At 36.5% G+C, this 19,281-nt stretch overlaps 1 protein-coding gene and 1 pseudogene across 1 annotated transcript; one reads left to right on the forward strand and one right to left on the reverse strand.

The window, feature by feature from the left end:
* Positions 1 to 1,289: 1,289 nt before the first annotated feature.
* Positions 1,290 to 8,809, forward strand: LOC126600478 (heat shock protein 90-1-like; annotated as a pseudogene).
* Positions 8,810 to 11,649: 2,840 nt separating this feature from the next.
* On the reverse strand, positions 11,650 to 13,801 carry LOC126599994 (40S ribosomal protein S10-1-like). Its single transcript, XM_050266488.1, has 5 exons — positions 13,632 to 13,801; positions 13,467 to 13,515; positions 13,033 to 13,309; positions 12,376 to 12,508; positions 11,650 to 11,956 (listed from the first exon to the last, which is right to left on the reverse strand). The coding sequence occupies exons 1-5, from the start codon at positions 13,632 to 13,634 to the stop codon at positions 11,876 to 11,878; spliced, it is 543 nt and encodes a 180-aa protein (XP_050122445.1). The 5' UTR covers positions 13,635 to 13,801; the 3' UTR covers positions 11,650 to 11,875.
* Positions 13,802 to 19,281: the final 5,480 nt, after the last annotated feature.

The following is a 19,281-nucleotide window of genomic DNA, read 5'->3' on the forward strand; positions in this document are numbered from 1 at the left end:
CCGGCCACAGCCTTCCTCTCCTATATATTGGTTCCCATTTTCACCAAACACTAATTCCAATTCTCTTACAAAAAATCCCAAATACTCTAAACACTATTTCTCTCTAAAATTATAACTTTGGCATCGGAGGTTCTTCGGCCAAACCCCCCCCCCCATTCATCGTGGGCGCGTGAAGCTTTTGGCCTTAACCTAAGGTGCTAGTTGTTTTGTAGGTGCAAAATCGTCCAAGATCGAGGAGGAGAAAATTTGCATCCACAATAACAGACCGTCGCACAGAGCGAAATAGACAGAGAGACAGTAATTGGTTTGCTTTGTGAGCCTAAGATAAAATAAAATTACGTAGTAATCAAAATACAATATCACATATTAATGAGATTGATTGAATTGATTGAATTGAACATGCAGAATACATGACAAAGAAAACAGAAGCAAAAAAAATAAACCAAAATCGAAATGCTTCTTCATGTACACAACTATTACAGTAAGCCAAAATCATTCATAGTCAATGGATTTTTTCTTGATAAACAGAAAAACGTAAAGAGTATATATATAGTCCAGACATGTTTAAAGAATTTAAAAAGATGTAAACTTTTAAAAGAAACGTGTGTGTATTAGAACCAAGTCAGCAACTTACAACAATTGAAACACACTTCGTAGATAATTAGAATACCTTAAGAATATAATCAGTTTGAAGTGTATTTTTCAGTCCCTCAATACCTGAAACCGACAACTTCAATGAAAATGATGCGTGAGAAGCAAAAATAGTTGTGTGGATAACAATACTTTTTGACAAAATATGTAACGGATGTACGGATGCAATGAATTCGTAAGTTTGCATATAACAATGTGTAAAAGATTAGGTATAAGATTGTAATGTCACCCAAACTTAAGAGGATAAAGTGTACTTAACCAAGATTGTAATATCAAATAAACTTAAAAGGGTAAAGTGTAATTTAACCTAGTTGTAGTGCTTATGTATACTGTGTCGTACATAATTCATGCATTAAGCTTCAGAATGCCACGTACAGCAGCATAACACAGGTGTAGCAAAATAAGCCCCCCAGCAAGTGTCACCAAAATTGATCCACTTGATTCATGCACAGCCGACTCGGTACTTTCAAACCCCTTCTGGAACTTTTCGGGTTGGTAAACAAGGCACCAGAATCTCCTCAAACCCTAAACCTACAAATATTTATAACCCTAAGTTTCCAACGCAGAAGAGAGAAAAGAACTGCAAGTTTGACATTAACTCTTGTGTGCGCTTGTAATATTTCAAGGCTGAAGAAGTTGCAATGGAAGATACTGAGACCTTTGCTTTCCATGCAGAGATCAACCAGCTGCTGAGTCTGGTCATCAACACGTTTGACAGCAACAAGGAGATCTTCCTCCGCGAGCTCATTAGCAATGCCTCGGATGCTCTGGACAAGATCCCCGCAAGCTCGATTCTCAGCCGGAGTTCGTCATTCGAATTGTCCCTGACAAGGCCAACAGGACCCTCTCCATCATCGACACTGGTGTTGGCATGACCAAATCAGGTACAAATATATATTACACATATTCTAATCAATCAAACATTAGCAGAGTCGCCAAATTGATTTACCAAATGACGTGTCAGTATATGCGCTGTAGTTATACTACACATCCAAAATATGTACTTAATGATGTGTGCATGCTGTCACTTGGTACTACAGTCTGGTGGTTATTCTTCATCATTTGTAAGTGAGATGTCTTAAGTTCGATTTTAGCTAAAGGTTACGAGCTTCATATATATTTAATTTATTAGCCAAAGTTGTCTAATTTGAAACTAGCAGAGTTTATTTTTCCTTAAATTAGCCTACCTTGAACAGAAAAAGAAAATTAGTCCATTACTATAAACTTTTCTAGCTCCGCCCTTGAATTTAATGACGTGTCTGTATTTATGTAACTTTGAACAATAAAATTGTTAGTGTGAAATAATTATTTGAGTTATGCAAAGATGGTGATAAGAAAAGGATTGTGGGATGCTAAAGGAATGAATGTTCTTCTTCTCTACTGCAAAAATGGCAGAGTGGATATATTTCACTTAATGGAAGAATGAGCATGCACATGTGCACTTCACAACCGTTTTTGCCTTAGCTGGATCCATACACATCACATTTGATCTCAGCCACACATCTAGCTAACTTTTAGGATCACTACACATGGCTATTTTAGCCTTACATAATGGAGCCTCACACTTGTCATTCTATAAGACTAAGTGCATACACAATTAACATTAAAGGCTTCTTATTTACTAATCAGCTCATTACTTACAATTCTACACTCCCCTTTAAGTTTTAAGCTGATTTCACTCCAAGTTTATCCCTGAGATGGCAGAACTGATCCTTAGCCAATGACTTTGTGAAGATATCTGCTAGTTGCTCATTTGTAGGACAATAAACAAGGTCAATGATTCCTTCCTGTATAGCATTCTTGATGAAATGATATCTTCGATCAATATGCTTGGTTTTTTTATGAAACACAGGGTTCTTTGTGATGGCAATTGCAGCAATATTATCACACTAAAGTGGAGTAGCCTCAGCTTGGAATTCACCAAAGTCCTTTAACACAAATCTGAGCCAAATTGCTTATGCAGTTGCCTCTGATGCACTAATATATTATGCTTCAGCACTGCTTCAGCAGTAGAGAGTGCTACACAGTTCTGTTTGATTGAAGCCCAAGAGAAAATCCCACTACCAAAAGAGAAAGCATTCCCTGTGGTGCTTTTACTATCATCAACTGAGCCACCCTAGTCACTATCACAGTAACCAATTAGAATTGCATTTCTTCCCTTCACATATTCCAAACCATAGTCAAGTGTTCCTATGATATACCTGAGAACTCTTTTGGTAGTTCCATAGTGTTTGTTGGTGGGGCAGTGCATAAATCTTGCTAATAAGCTTACTGCATACATTATATCCGGCCTTGCAGCAGTGAGATATAATAAGCTTCCCACGATCTTCCTATATTGTTCTTCATTTGTTGAACCACTGCCATCATCTTTACTAAGCTTCTCAGTTGTAACTAAAGGTGTAGCAACAAATTTACACTCACTCAAGCCAAATTTGTTCAACAAAGATATAACATACTTTCTTTGATGAATAAAAATACTTGTGTGTGTTTGGATGACTCATATTCCCAGAAAATGATGCAAGTGCCCTAAATCTGTCATTTCATACTTTGTCATCATGTTTCTCTTGAATTCCTCCAACATTGGTTGACTATTACCCATGTACACAATATCATCTACATATAGGGACACAATCAGAATTTCTGTTTCTCCTCTGGTTTTAGTATATAGAGTGGCCTCACTTTGACTCTTTTCAAATCCACATTGAGCAAAGTAAGAGTCAATTTCACTATACTAGGCCCTTGGTGCCTGTTTTAAGCCATACAAAGCTTTATGAAGCTTGTACACTTTGTCTTCACTCCCCTTGATCACAAAACCTTCTGGTTGTTCTACATAAACCTCATCTTCGAGTACTCCATTCAGAAAAGCAGACTTGACATCAAGTAGGTATAGTTTTCAATTCTTCTGTGCTGCCAATGCAACTAATATTCGAATTGTATCGAGTCTAGCCACAGGTGCAAAAGTCTCATTATAGTCAACACCTGGTTTCTGAGCATATCCCTTAGTTACCAGCCTTGCTTTATTCTTCTGCACTAATCCATCAAGGTTAAGCTTGGTCTTGAACACCCATTTAACCCAAATTATAGGTTTATCAGTTGGTCTGTCCACTATCTCCTATGTTGCATTCTTTTCAATCATTTGCAATTCATCTTTCATAGATATCATCCATGATTCATCCTTAGCTACCTCATCAAACTTTTCAGGTTCCATAATGCAGAGATTGCATTGAGCTAGAACATCATCCAGGTTATTCCACCTCAATGGAGTGTGATTAAAGGCTTGAGACTTTCTCATACTGCTACTTATATCACTTGCTAATTCATGAGAAGATAACAAACTTGGTGATTGAGTATGGTCCTGACCTTCAAGCGTTGCTCCAAAGTGATTTACTCTTAGGCATCTCAGATAGCTCATCATGATTAAGCACAGTTACATAATTCTCAAAGACCTTCTTCCACTCCCAAGCTGCATTTTCATCAAACACAACATCTCTCGAGAGTATAAGTTTCTTAGTAAAAGGATCATACACTCTGTACCCATTTTCACAAGTGGCATAACCCACAAATATGCCCTTGACACTCTTTGCATCTAGTTTATGTCTCAACTCACTTGATATGTGTACATAGCACAAACAACCAAAGATTTTGAGATGTGCAATCCCTGGTTTTCGACCACTGAATGCTTCAAAATGAGTTATATCTCTGAGAGCTTTTGTAGGACACATGTTCAGTATGTAGACAGCTTTTGTAGGATAGTTGTGTGTACAGATTCTGCCCACAAATAGTAAGGTAACCCTTTATCATGGAGCATACCTTTTGCCATTTCAACTACCGTTCTGTTCTTTCTTTCTACAACTCCATTCTGTTGTGGAGTATAGGCCATAGAGAGTTGTCTTTGAATACCCTCATCTTCACATAGCTTGTTAAACTCACAAGATGTGAATTCACCCCCTTTGTCACTTCTTAGACACTTTACTTTGAAACCACTATATAGCTCTACCATGGATTTGAACTTTCTAAAACAATTCAATGCATATGACTTGTATCTGAGAAAATAAACCCACATCATTCTTGTGCAGTCATCTATAAGAAGTATGACATATTTATTACCAGCTATGGACTCATTTTGCATAGGTCCACATAAATCCACATGAATCAACTCTAGCGGATTGCTTGCTCTCCGTGCCTGAGTCTTTGGGAACCACTCTCTATGTTGTTTTCCAAGCTGACAGCCTTCACACACTTCATTAACTTCTTCTAAGTATGGAAGTCCATGCACCATTTCTTTCTCTTTGAGTTGTTTTAACCCCCTTAATGCAGATGGCCTAGCCTTTTGTGCCAGGTCCAAGTAGAGTGAGACAAACTGTTTTCAAGGCTATATGATCATCAGGTAATAATGCTAAAGGATAACATCTATTCCTCTTCATCTCTACTTTAATTACAAGACATTCTAGTGAAGGACTATAAAAAATGCTGCACATTTTACCTCCAAACAGCAAATAATACCTCATCCATCTGTCCCACACTCAGTAAGTTCTCCTTCATTCCAGGTAGATACATTACCTCCTTGATGTATTTTCTGCCCTTACTAGTATCAATTATTAGAGTTCCCATTCCAGCTACATTCATAAGCTCACCAGTTGGCATTTGTACTTTGCCTACCACATTTGTCCTTATATCAACCAATAACTTCTCATTTCCAATCTTGTGGTTACTACAACCACTGTCAATAGACCATTCACCATTGACAACTGATCCAGAAATAATACTATTTGCATAGAACAAGTTCTTTGTCACCTCTATTTGATTAGCACTGATTTGCCTGTAGTACACTCTCGAGACCAGTGTCCAAACTTTTCACGGTTATAGCATTTAGGCTTCCCCTTATATCTACACTCACCAAAGTGAAACTTAGAGCATACCCTGCACTGTGGTTTTGTAACTGTCGAACCCATTAACTGTGCATTTTATGTAGGACTAGCATGAAATTTCTATTGAAACTTGGGTTTTGAATCCCATTTCTTGCCCTTAGAATTCCAATTCTTCTGAAACTGAGATGGACCAGATTGAGCTCCACTTATATTCTGTCCCTTTGGACTCATTGAGAGATATGTAAATGCCTTTCTAGTAGTATCAACAGTATGCAGATCACACCGTTGTTCTTGGCTCTTTAAGATTGCAATTACCTCCTGCAAGTCTATAGTCTCCAAGCATTTTGTATTTTCTATAACCAAACAGATAGGATCATATGGTTTACTTAAACTAATCAGAACCTTTTGCACAAGTCTCTCATTAGAAAGAGATACACCAAATGTTTTCATCTGATTAATTAAATCATTCAACCTTGTAAGATAACCAGATAAAGATTCATCATCTCGCATCCTAGCATATTCAAATTCTCGTCTAAGATTTTGAAGTTTTACCGATCTAACCTGATCATCACCGTGGTATTCTCTATACAACAGATCCCATGCAATCTTAGCTGAATCAGCATTGGCAATCCGAGGAAAGATCTGGTCAAAGACTGCATTTTGTATGATTCCTAGAGCCTTCGCATCCCTCATGAACACAGTAGTCATTTCTTCATCAACTGCATCTTCCGATAACCCTTCAGCTTCCTTTTTCTTCTTCGAGTCGGGGGTTGTAATCCCCTTTTCTACCAGGTTCCATAACCCAAGAGATTTGAAAACCATTACCATCTTAATTCTCCAGAACTCATAGTTCTCACCGAAGAAGATTGGAGTTCTCACTTCCAAGCTTCTAGATCCAGACATCTTTGGCTTGAATGTTGACTTCTCTTCTCAGATAATTGTTGAATTTCGGCGACCTTCACAAAGCTTCGAGTTAACTCAGTGGCTTCACAGATTCACGCCCAGATTCAATTGATAAAACCTGGCTATGATACCATGTTAGTGTGAAATAATTATTTGAGTTATGCAAAGATGGTGATAAGAAAAGGATTGTGGGATGCAAAAGGAACGAATGTTCTTCTTCTCTATTGCAAAAATGGCAAAGAGGATATATTTCATTTAATGGAAGAATGAGCACGCACATGTGCACTTCACAACCGTTTTTGCCTTAGCTGGATCCACACAAATCATATTTGATCTCAGCCACACATCTAGCTAACTTTTAGGATCACTACACATAGCTATTTTAGCCTTACATAATGGAGCCTCACACTTGTCATTCTATAAGACTAAGTGCATACACAATTAACATTAAAGGCTTCTTATTTTAATCAGCTCATTACTTACAATTCTACAAAAATATGGGAGACTAAATAATTTATTTTGAAATGATTGATGGGTTTTTTTTTTCCTTCGGCTTAATTTGTGATAGATTTGGTGAACAATTTATGGACAATCGCAAAGTCTGGGACAAAGGAGTTTGGAGGCATTGCAGGCAGGGGCATATGTCAGCATGATTGGGCAGTTTGGTGTAGGATTCTACTCTACTTACTTGGTGGTTGAGAGGGTCGTTGTCACAACAAAGCACAATGACTCTGGGAATCTCATGCTAGAGGCTCTTTCACTATCAGAAAGGATGTCAAGGGGGAGCCCTTCGGTAAAAAGACAAAAGTCACCTTCTTCCTTAAGGAAGACCAGTAGGATTTCTTGGAAGAGAGGAAGCTAAAGGAGCTTGTGAATAAGCACTCCGAGTTCATAAGCTATCCTATTTACTTATGGACTGAAAAAAATGTCGAGAAAGAGATTAGTGATGATGAGGGTGAAGATGGAGAGGGAGTGGAGAAGAAGGAAGATGAGGGCAAAGTTGAGGAGGTGGGCCAGAGGACAAGGACAAAGAAGGGAAGGCCAAGAAGAAGGTTAAGGAGGTGAGGCATGAGTGGGAGCTGATCAATAATCAGAAGCCGATTTGGCTGAGGAAGCCAGATGAGGTTTCAAATGAGGAATATTGTTCCTTCTACAAGAGTCTCACTAATGATTGGGAGAACCCTCTTGCTTGGAAGCACTTTTCTGTTGAATGGCAGCTCGAGACATTCTATTTATTCCAAAATAAGCTCCATTTGATCTTTTCGACACGAGGAAGAAGGTGAACAACATCAAGCTCTATGTGAGGAAGGTGTTTATCATGGGCAACTGTGAGGAGCTCACCTCGGATTTGTGAAAGGTGTTGTAGATTCTGACGATTTGCCACTTAACATTTCTCGAGAAATGCTGCAGCAGAACAAGATTATTAAGGTTATTAGGAAGAATCTGGTCAAGAAGTGCATTGAGCTGTTCAATGAGATTGCTAAGAATAAAGAAGATTATATGAAGTTTTACGAGGCTTTCTCTAAGAATATCAAGTTGGGAATCCATGAGGACAACCAAAACAGGCGTAAGTTGGCTAATTTGCTCAAGTACCACTCCACGAAGAGCGATGATGAGATGACAAGCTTGAAGGATTATGTTACGAGGATGAAGGAAGGCCAAAATCACATTTACTACATCACCGGTGAGAGTAGGAAGGCAGTGGAGAACTCACCCTTCTTGGAAAGGCTCAAGCGGAAAGGGTATAAGGTGATTTTTATGGTTGATGCCATTGACGAATATATTGTTGGGCAATTGAAAGAGTACGATGGGAAAAAGCTCGTGTCACCAACCAAGGAAGGGCTTAAGCTCGAGGACGAATCAGAGGAAGAGAAGCAGAAAAATGAGGAGAAGAAACAGTCGTTCGAGAACCTGTGCAAGACGATCAAGGACATTCTTAGGGAGAGAGTTGAGAAGGTGGTGGTGTCTAATAGAATTGTGGACTCGCCTTGCCGCTTGTTGACCGGAGAATACAGGTGGACAACCAACATGGAGAAGATCATGAAGGCTAAGGCTTCGAGGGACAACACCATGAGCGGTTACATGTCCAGCAAGAAGATTATGGAGATTAACCTTGACCAAGGCATAGTGGAGGAGCTAAGGAAGAGGGTTGACACTGATAAGAATAACAAGTCAGTGATGGAATTGTGCTGCTGTTTTATGACACTGCTCTTCTGACTTCTGGTTTCAGCCTTGATGATCCCAACAGCTTTGCCGGGAGAATTCACAGGATGCTGAAATTGGGTCTGAGCATCGACTAGGATGACACCGAGCTAGTCAATGACATCGACGTGCCTCCGGCAGAGGAGAATAAGATTGAGGAGAGTCAGATGGAGGAAATCGACTGAGCTTTCATTAATAATCTGAAGCCTACGTGTCGATATCGAATGTTACTCGTGTGTTTTTATTCATGTTTCTTGTAGAGCACGTCTTAAGATCTTTTTAGGATCTGTTTAATGTTGGTAACTTTCTGTTTAAATGTTAATGATCTTTCTTTTTCTTGAGTAGGAGTCTTTCCTGTTGCTTTTCTGTGTAAATCGAACTGTAAACTAGATCCAGCAGTTTCTGACACGGCACGATGACACGACATGAAAACGACACGAAAATAACGGGTTTCGGGTCAACACGATAACTTATCGGGTGTTCTTAACGGGTATACATGTGGGTAACACGTAGGTAACCCATTTCGACCTATTAAGAAAAAATTTATTTTGATAATTTTAGTTTAATTACTAAAAAATTTATTATAAAATACAATAGCCATATTAATATATACAATATATTCTATATTAAATATATAGTTTTGTATTATTATTCTATATAAGTTAAAAAAAAAAGTTTTTGTCATTATTTATTTTTATTATAAGAGTTCCTTATTATCGTTACTAGGATAAATTTTACTTAATATGTTGTTAAAAATTAAAATAAACTAATATAGTATTTGTATAGGCAAGAACTAAGAAGACATATATACACATATGAAAAATGTGAAAGAATATATAAACACTCGCGATTCATCATTATTCCTCCACGAGTAGATAATGGTTACACTTGCATTATCGTTTAAATTTTTAAAATCCTCCAAACCTTTGTGAATAATGTTTTTTATTTGAGGGCAAAATTAATAAATTAATAATAATTATTGTAGAAGTGTTAAAAATGCAAAAACAAATATACAATCACTCATAGTGACAAGCTTTACAACTTTCATGAAAGGGTCCGCTTCGAAATCCAACACTATAATTCATAAACCTTAAATTTATATTTAACCGTCGATTACCATTTACGCTTTATTCTTCTTACTAAATTTCATTTTTTAAATTTTCTTTTTTGAAAACATGATCATCTGGCAGATGTAAGAAGATGAACGGTTCAGATCTTTGATATCACGTTTCGATATTTACGGTTAACTGAAATATGAGTCGATGTTTTATAGTTTGTAGAAACTTTATAAACATCAAGTAATATTTTCACTAACCGTAAAACTCTAAATATAATATCAATGATTCAAACCGTTCATCTTCCTGCATCCTCTAATTGATCAAGTTTTCAAAAAACAAAATTAGATGAGAACAATGAAGCATAAATGTAAACAACAATCAACGGTTAAATTTTGATCTATGATTTATATGATTATAGTGGCGAATTTCGAAGTTAAACTCTTCATAAAAGTTGTAAAGCTTGTCATTATGAGCATTTATGTATTTTTTATATATTTTTTTACACTTCCACATTAATTAAAAAACTATTAAAGACTTTAGGTAAGTAAAAATATACTTAAAAGAAAAATGCGTTTTTATGTTTTGGATGTGACAATATGGTATGTATATACTTATTTAGTATTATGTTTTTCATTTGATTATTTATTGGTTTAAAATATATTTTCCTTAACGGGTAACAGGTCGGGTTATATTACCTGTTAATATTATCAGGTCAATTTCGGGTCAGGTCATTTTACCTGTTTATTTTAACTGGTATTACACGACACGACCCGTTAAGATATCGGGTATGACACAAAAACGACACGAACACGAAAAACACGACACGAATATCAGGTCTACTGCAAACCTCCAACCAAGTCTCCAACCAACTGAAGACCGAATGTTGTTAAACCTAACCAACCAATCAAAATGCTCGTTCACTCAAGGAAGAGTAAATTGTAACTATTGTCCTTCAACTTTAATCAAATTGGAGCAATGGTTTCTCAACCAAAAATCTATTATCATTGGTCCCTCAGCTCATTAAAATGTGTAGCTATGGTCTTTTTTGTCAACTTCATTAGAATTTTGTCAAAATAAGTTATGTTGGAAGGATCATTGCTACAATTGAGGTTCCTCAACTCATCAAAACGTGTAGCTATGGTCATTTTCGTCAACTTCGTTAGAATTTTGTCAAAATGTGTTATGTTGGAATGACCATTGCGATAATTGAGTTAAAATTGAGAGATCATTGCTCCAATTAGGTTAAAGTTGAGGGACCAATAGTAATAGATTTTTAGTTAAGAGATTATAGTTGCCCGTTTTGATGAGTTGAGAGATCAATGGTCATGAATTTAATGTTGATGGATCATTGCTCCTACTGAGTTAAAGTTAAAAGATAATTGTTACAATTTACTCATCAAGTAACAAAATATAGGGCTCGTTAAGTGCATTTAAAAATGACTAAAAACACTTTTGATTAGAGTTGCTTTTGGAACAAACCTTACTAAGAATGTAAGTGAATCCTGAGAGTACATAAGTCGTGCTTTTTACAGGAAGCACTTTAAGTGCTTTTAAAACCTAAAAGCACTTTTACCTAAAACGCTTTCAGTAATTTTAAAAACACTTTCAAACGAGTCCATATTCTCCAAGCAAAATCCTCTCTTGAGCTCAGGATGGGATCCTCCTAACTAACCCATATGAGCCATTCAAACTTAATCCAATGGTTGCAATTATTATAACTTTTAAAGAGTCTGTCTATTTAAAACCGTTAGATTAAATTTGAACGGTCCAGATGGACTGGTCAGAAGGATCCCATCCTGAGCTCAGGAGAGGATCCTCTTCCCCTCACTAAACCAACTAATCAATGTATGTTCTGCTCCGACCATTTGGGGTCCAAACTCTACTGGTGTATAAACCAAGGACTTCACAGACCTTCGGAAACTCTGATCTATAACTCATGTTTGAAGCAAATAATTATAAATCATTCATAGAGAAATTGATCCAAGATTTATATAGATAGGTGAGCAAAAGAAACAATTTTGCAGAGTGAGATTCAAAGACCGAGAAGAACAAAGTAAACATCTAATACAATCCCGCGACTATTTCAAATGTAACCGATTTAACAAAAACTGCTACGATCTCCGAATATAGAATGTCATCTTGTTCTCAAAATCCAGCCTCAGGAAACCGAGCACTGATCAAGAAACAGCTCCCTTAAGAAAGGTTAGAGCCGCTAGCCGGGCCTGCACCGAAACCACCAGCTCCACGACCGAAGCCTGGCCTTCCACCAGGACCCTGCAATTCAGAAGCAATAAGCAAAGATAAGTTTTAAAGGTTTTCATACTCAGCAATATCGACCAAGCCATGGCATATAATAAGAAAGGAAGATAACCGGGACTATTTCTACACCATGACTAAACAATGACTGAAGAAATAATTCAAAGTTCACAACGAGAACTATTGCAGCCAATTTGATGAGTCAAATTTCAAGCAAGCAAATGGATTGTATTCCTATAGTGAGTAAATCATCTTATCACGAAACACAAATGGGCAGTTTAAATGTAAATTTATTGAGGTATCAGTAAAAAATGTAGATAGTAAACAATTCAAAACTTTCAAGAATAGCAAACTCCGTGGCCATTGAAAGGCAATTACTCTACAGCCTTGTAAACAGTAAAACACGAGACAAATTATTTGGCAACAAAAACAGTTACCCCAAAAGCAGGCCTGTAATCAGCAGGAGCTCCACCCTTATCGCCAAAGTCACCCCCAGGCGCACGGGGTCCTCCACGGTACCCATCCCTGTCACCACCGAATCTACGCTCTCCATCAAAGCGAGATGGGCCACTGGAACAGATAATCAACAAACCCAAATTTTATTCCAAAAAATCATAGGAGTTAAACAAGTAACTACACAAAGAGTTCAAAACCATGTCGAGATATATCGGCAGAATAAAAATAACTATTGCTAATCGAACAAAACAACTCCTACTTACATGACCAAAATTATATCTGCTAACTCGCCTGTTAGTTAAAACGCAAAACAAGGATCAACCGAGTTGATAAGCATTTCAAGAATCCATTATGGCCAAATTAAGTAACAATCAATTGCAGCACTCTCTGTGAACTAATTAACTATTGCAACCCTTCTGCAGCTGTTTGCAGAATTCCAAACTAAACGATTTAGTCGTAGGATATCAAATTCAATCAATCAAACAAACTTCCTACACAAAATACTTGAATATAACAACTTATCAGCAACCTAACAACACAACCCAATAAATTAAAATAACCATTAAGAATTAAAATGCGAACAATATACAAATCAACAGACACAATCACCAACAATGAATAGGAAACGAATGGATTACCGTGGGCGGTCACCAGAGGGGCCCATTGGGCGGCCAGCCGGCTTGGCCTGCTTCTTCAAAGTTGCAGGGACAATCTCAGAAGGAAGATTGAGGTAGTTCCTCAAAAACTCGATACCGTCATTGGTAAGGTACCAGTAGTAATGCATCCAAGCAAAAGTTTCTCTCACATACTCCTTCGACTTAAAGCTCTGCATCAGCTTAATCACCTGCAGGTTCGGCACATCGATATCGGGATGCTTCGCCAAGTTATAGTCCTTCTTTGCATAGCAAACTCCCTCTGCTCAATTGAAAAAAAAAAAAAAAAAATTAAAACCTAATCTTCGCATAGCAAACTCCCTCTGATCAAATTAAATTCAACAAAATAAAAAAAAAATGGAAAAAAATTAGCAACTTTAATTAGAAAAATTAACAAAAATCTAATCTTTATTGGGTACCTTGAAAGAGGTACTTGGAGATCTCGCGACGGTTCTTCTCTGAAATTATCTACGATAGAAAAATAAAAAGCCAAAGAAATAGATCAGAGAAATAAGCAGAAAAAAAAATCTCTTCTCTTATCATTTCAGTTTCTGGGGAACCAAACAGAGGACAAGAGAAAATACCATGGGTTCGGATGAGCTGACGACGAAGAGAGGGAAGAGACGGCGGCGAAGGTCTGATGTCTCTGGAACTCTTATCGTCTGCTGTGTGGAGAAAACCCTAAAATTCTGATGTGTGCGATTTGTAGTAGGTTCTCGGGTAGTAAGATATGGGCTTTGAATGTAGTGCGCTAGTGGGCTTTAGCCTTTGAATTTAGTGCTTTAGTGGGCTTTGAGGAACTTATGTTCTTGCAACTTACTCATGAGCTTGGCCCCTTACTTCCTTTATTTTCTTGTTTGGTTTCTTTTTTTAAAAAAAAAAAAATTAGTAAAATTAAATTCCTATTCTCCGTTTATTTTCAATTTTTTTTTTCCATTGAAAATTTGACTTATTCTTTTTTCATACTAGCATATGTCTACACACTTTCTGTGTGAACATGTTTTATTTTTGTTTTTAAAATAGAAATGAGAGAGGGAGAGAGAGAGAGCGCCGGAGTGGGAGTGGGAGTTGAGAGAGAGGTTTTTTTTTTTTTATTTATTATTTTTTAATATTAGATATATGTTAAAGTCATTTGTATGTAAGGCTTAAATAAAACAAAGTGCTACTATACTCACACCACTTTTTATTAAATTTTGAATGACTAATTTATCTTCTCATAACATGACATATAAGGACAGTAAAAAAGGAAGCGTCCTTCCCTTGTCCCTAGTGATTTAGCACAGCCCTCGCATCGCTGTTTTATCATCTCATTCGAGTTCTTTCAGTCCTTTCCAAAACTCCAACCTCCAGAATGGACAACACGATTAAGCATGCTATTGTGATCAAGGTTATGTGACATATTGGATCTCGTGGACAGATGACACAAGTGAGGGTCATGTTTTTGTTACTTTGTGTCGGTGAACGGCGAGGAGAGAGAGGAAGGGGGTGAGGCATTTGGAGGGAAGGCAATTATTATGAAATGAGATGCCACTGCCGTTGCCACTGCCAAAACTGTTAGCCAGGCACCGGCAGAGCATGCAAATTGCAATGGAGGTCAAGAGTGTGCATGGTTGTATCAAGTGAGATTGGCATTTTCCTTTCTATTTTGTTCAAAATTGTTAAACAATAGTCCCATGTTGATTAGAAGTATATTGTAATCTGTCAAAGAATGTGATCATTGTAATCTTGTGTATTTGATATAGATGGGAACTCAATATCCCAGCAAGACTCTTATTACTCAAACTAATTATTTATACCGATGAATGCAGCAATGAAAGCCAACGCTTCCATCATATTTGGGAATATTATAATTCAATGAATTGAAAATAGAATGGAGAACATGTTATAGGAGAAGGAAATCAAGCATTGATATGATAGGACATGGACTTTAAGCGGCCATTACTGATCGGAATAAAAGGCTAATGAGCAGGGCGTTGGGGGGAAGGGTGCTTTGGGAATAACGGTGGGTGGGAAAATGATATAGATTTCTTTTTACTTTTTATGGTGCATGGAAATATAAGGTGTGTGACAATATAGGACAATTGGGTGGGTATATTAGCATTCAATAAAAAACAGTAAAATTTAGTTTTGTGAAATTACATTATTGTCCATAATTTTTTGTTGTGATAGAAGACTAAATAGTCTTTTCACCCTATTTTGGTTGACAAAGAGAGTTTTGTTAATAGGTAGTTTTAGATACAGGGAGGGGAGATATCCAACAATTTACAATATTATTACTAAACTAAGAACTATTTGGTAAAATTTTACAATTTTTTGTGCATTAGGAACATAAGGTGGTATATCACGTATTATAATATAAATGGACAATGTGGTTTAATGTGTCTCTTAGGGCATATTTTTCAATATCCCCTCACTAATATTGTGACACGTGGTGTATCGACTTATGTTCTAATACACTGGAAAAAAAATGGTTTACAACGCTAATAAAAAAATTCACATATATATGTTTGAATTTATGGTTTTGATACATTGAAAAAAAAAAGTTCATTAACGTGCTTATTTCTTATTAGTGACATATCATTTAATTTTTAAATTTAATTTTAAATTTTAGTATCCCTAGCATTACGCTTCGAGAAAAGATGAAGTATTAAATGCACAAATAAGGAGGCCTGCTCTAGTTCATCTTTGTTTCTCTTATTGTAGCAAATAAAAACCCCAAAAATCTCAGATGAGTTGGGAATCTCTTTGTTAGTTCAATCATTTGAATAAAGGTTAATTTCGTTGGACCGATCCTTTACTTGGGAGTTGTTCTGTGGAATGTAGCAGCTAAGCTTGTGTTATTTAATTAGGTTTTGCCATTTCATCTTTACACACCATCAACCGAAGGCCCCGTTCAGAAAGAGTGGAGGGGGTGTCCATGAACCAATTTGAGCACATGTTTATGTGTGTTTTAGGGATTTGAAGGAGAGGTCATAACAAAACTAATACCATCATAACAAAACTAAGAAAACAGGAAATGAAGAACAGCTAGAGAATGTTGGAAATGTGCCTTAAAACCAATCATATGATGATACTTTACAGACATTTCACATGTTAAACTAATATAGTTTAATTTAAAGGGCAAAGATTATTGTTTGAAGCCGTCTCATATAAATGTTATCGCTTAAACGATAAGTCCAAGGAATATGTAATTGGGAGAATGCAGTCTAAAGAAGTTAGATTCATGAGACCATTCTCTTTTGTATACATATCCTAAACGTTCCTGATCATAGGATTGCCAATTAGGCATTAACAGTACGTTAAGCTCAGTACGTGCTATGTCTTCTCTTAGGGAGAGTGACTGGTCTCGAGTCATTGGTGTGACTGACACCAAGACAAGTACGTAGGTGCTCAATAGAGAATGAGTTCACTGAACGCGATCAACAAGGAGTTCTCATACTCATGTCACATGAGAACTCATGGTTGGGACAATGCAAAATAGTCATTTGACTTGAGGCATCATAGTTGTTTTGTGGTTAGGTCCTTGATATTTGACTATGTCAAAGTCACTTCATCCGAGGGTGTCCATGACATAGTTGGGGTTAATCCATTTAGCCATGGAGGAAAGTGAATGCGCAACAAAGGATCTATAACCTTCAAACTGTTTGAGGGAGAATACTCTATGATATGATTAAGAATCTCTGGCTAGAGTATGAATGAGATTTAGGAAGTCGTTCCAAATCACATTCAAGGTAATCATATAAGTAAATCAATCACATTAGATAGTAGACATGAATAAACTATCAAACCAAACAATGTGGTCAAGAGTATTGTATTAGAGAAAGACCGTATTGCATTGTAATCCTAAACTGAATAGGTTCTCCACCTCTTCTGATTAGCTTGGGTAACCATGACATACTGCTAGGTGTCACTCATGGTTTGTGGAAGCCCTAAACGTGTATAATCACTAAAAGGAGAATTGAAAGTAAGTTTCAATTCACAATCGATTTGAAATAATTCTAATCGCCCACTGCCTTGCTAAAATGAACCTAATGAATCGCACACCGTGTAAAGTAATGCTTGAAGGATTTGATGGAGATGAGTAAGGACAATTAAATGATTTAATTGTTTATGGCAAGAATTAATTAATATGTTAATTAATCAAACGAATAAGTTCGTTTTAAACCTTGAGTTAGTTTTGGCCTTAAAGCCCAAATTGGGCTTCGAATCGTCAAGCCCATTAGCTTAAGTTGTATGACAACTTAACAAACAAAATTCAAGAAGCCCAAAATAGCCCAAAGGCTTGGGAAAACCGGCCATAGAGAGAGGAATGGCTTTTTAGTCCAAAATGCATACAAAAGTTGAAAGCATAGAAGGGGTATCTTTGCTCCATCCTCATTAGGGTTTTCTAAGGATGAAAAGTGAGAAAAACTCTCTCTCTTTTCTCTATGGAATAGCAGGCCACCATGGGAGAGTTTACTAGCATCTAACTCTTCCATGGCCACTCATCTTCTTCCTCAACCATCCTTGGTGTCGGAACTTAGAAGTCTCCAACTTTGGGGACTTTTGGAGAAACCAATTCTTCCATCCATATCCAAGAAGGCATGGAGCCAAGAAGCAAAGTTCCTCCATCCACATCCATGGAGCCAAGGAGTAAGGTGATAAAGGAAAAAAGGCCCTCACATGGGTGATTAACCTTTGCTAAGCAAAGAGGTGCTTCAAAGATATAAAATTTCTCAACTCACTTTGTTCTTGAGTTGAGTCTTGGTTCACATAACTACTAGGCTTTGAATTTCATGGGTAATGTTTGTTTTAAGTGCATACAAGCATGATTCCGCCTTTAATTGTTAATTGCTTGCCATAGATGTTGCTCAAATGAATATGTTTTTTACAAAATTTCCTTCAAGTGGTATCAAAAACCTAGGTCTAGTAGTTGGTGAATCCTTTTCGGTTTTGTATTTTCAGAGTTTATGATTTGAATGTTGTAATTGTTACAAGCTTTATTCTTGCTTCTTTGAATGTAAACTTTGTTAAAAAATTTGTCATGTCAAATGTTGTAGATATAGTTCATATGAGCATGAATTTTGCAGCTAAAATTTGGTGCCATGTTTTTGGGGAAATTCGGCCAAATCCAAAGGGTGGATTTTTGGGTTCATGTTTCTCTTGTTAAAAGTGTTTTAAAGTGACATTAGGAACCCCTAAGTACCCTAGTATGGTAATATGTTTTTTCCCTTAAGTTTGAGAGTTTTTGGGGTGTCTTTGGGTGAAAAATGTTCATGGAGCTCTTATGGGTTTTCATGGATGTTCTTCATTGTTCTTGTTATGTTCTAACCAAGAACAAAAAGGTTTGGTGTTTTGATTCAAAGTGTTTGATGTTTTTTTATAAAGTTTTGTTTATGATGGTTGGTGTGACTTTATTGTAATAAATAGTATGACATGTTTTGTCCTTTTTCAATCAACACCATACTAATCACTTACACATTTTCCTTGTTTCAAGAAACCATGTTTTATGGAAATCACTTTTTCAAACCTACCTATCACCTTTCACTTTTGTTGAAAAATTCAAAAGTTTTATGACACCTTCTCTCATCCAAAACCGGCCACCCTATTAAATAGGATACTTTTGGGGCTTTTATTCAATTACATAAAGTTTTGATACTTTTGTGTATTTGTATTTTGACCCGAAAGTTTACGTTTTTTACGTAAAGACCCAAAATCACTAAAGGACAAATTGTTTTGCTCCTTTAATGAAGTTTTTGCATTTGTTGAAATTTTTGGGTTCTAGTTGTAATTACATGAAGTAGTGGGCTTTTGTGTTTTTACAAAGGGACCTCAAAAGTTTATGTTTTGCAATATAGCCCAATGGTTGAGGTTATTGCTTTTCGGCCCAAATTAGTTGAGAACAAAATAGTTTTATATCTTTAAATGAGAATTGGATTTTCATTTCATTTAGCTTCATTTAAATAAATTCTATGGAAACAAAAACCAAATGAAAATATTGCATTCAAGTTTAATTAGCTAAAGCGTTAATTAATTAAAGAAAGGGTGATTATGAACCTAAGCCTACGATAATTGAGCTATGTGAAAGGCCGTCTCAAATTTGTTTGAACCATGAGAATGTGAAGATTAGATTTTGGTTGTAATTTGATATGATCAAATATTGTAAAAGAGCGTAAGCTCTTCTTTACTTTAAAGTAATTTATTTTAATCAAATGTTGTAAAAGAGCATAAGCTCTTCTTTACTTTGAAGTACTT

This window comes from Malus sylvestris, chromosome 14 (genome assembly GCF_916048215.2).
Source record: "Malus sylvestris chromosome 14, drMalSylv7.2, whole genome shotgun sequence".
NCBI lineage: Eukaryota > Viridiplantae > Streptophyta > Magnoliopsida > Rosales > Rosaceae > Malus > Malus sylvestris.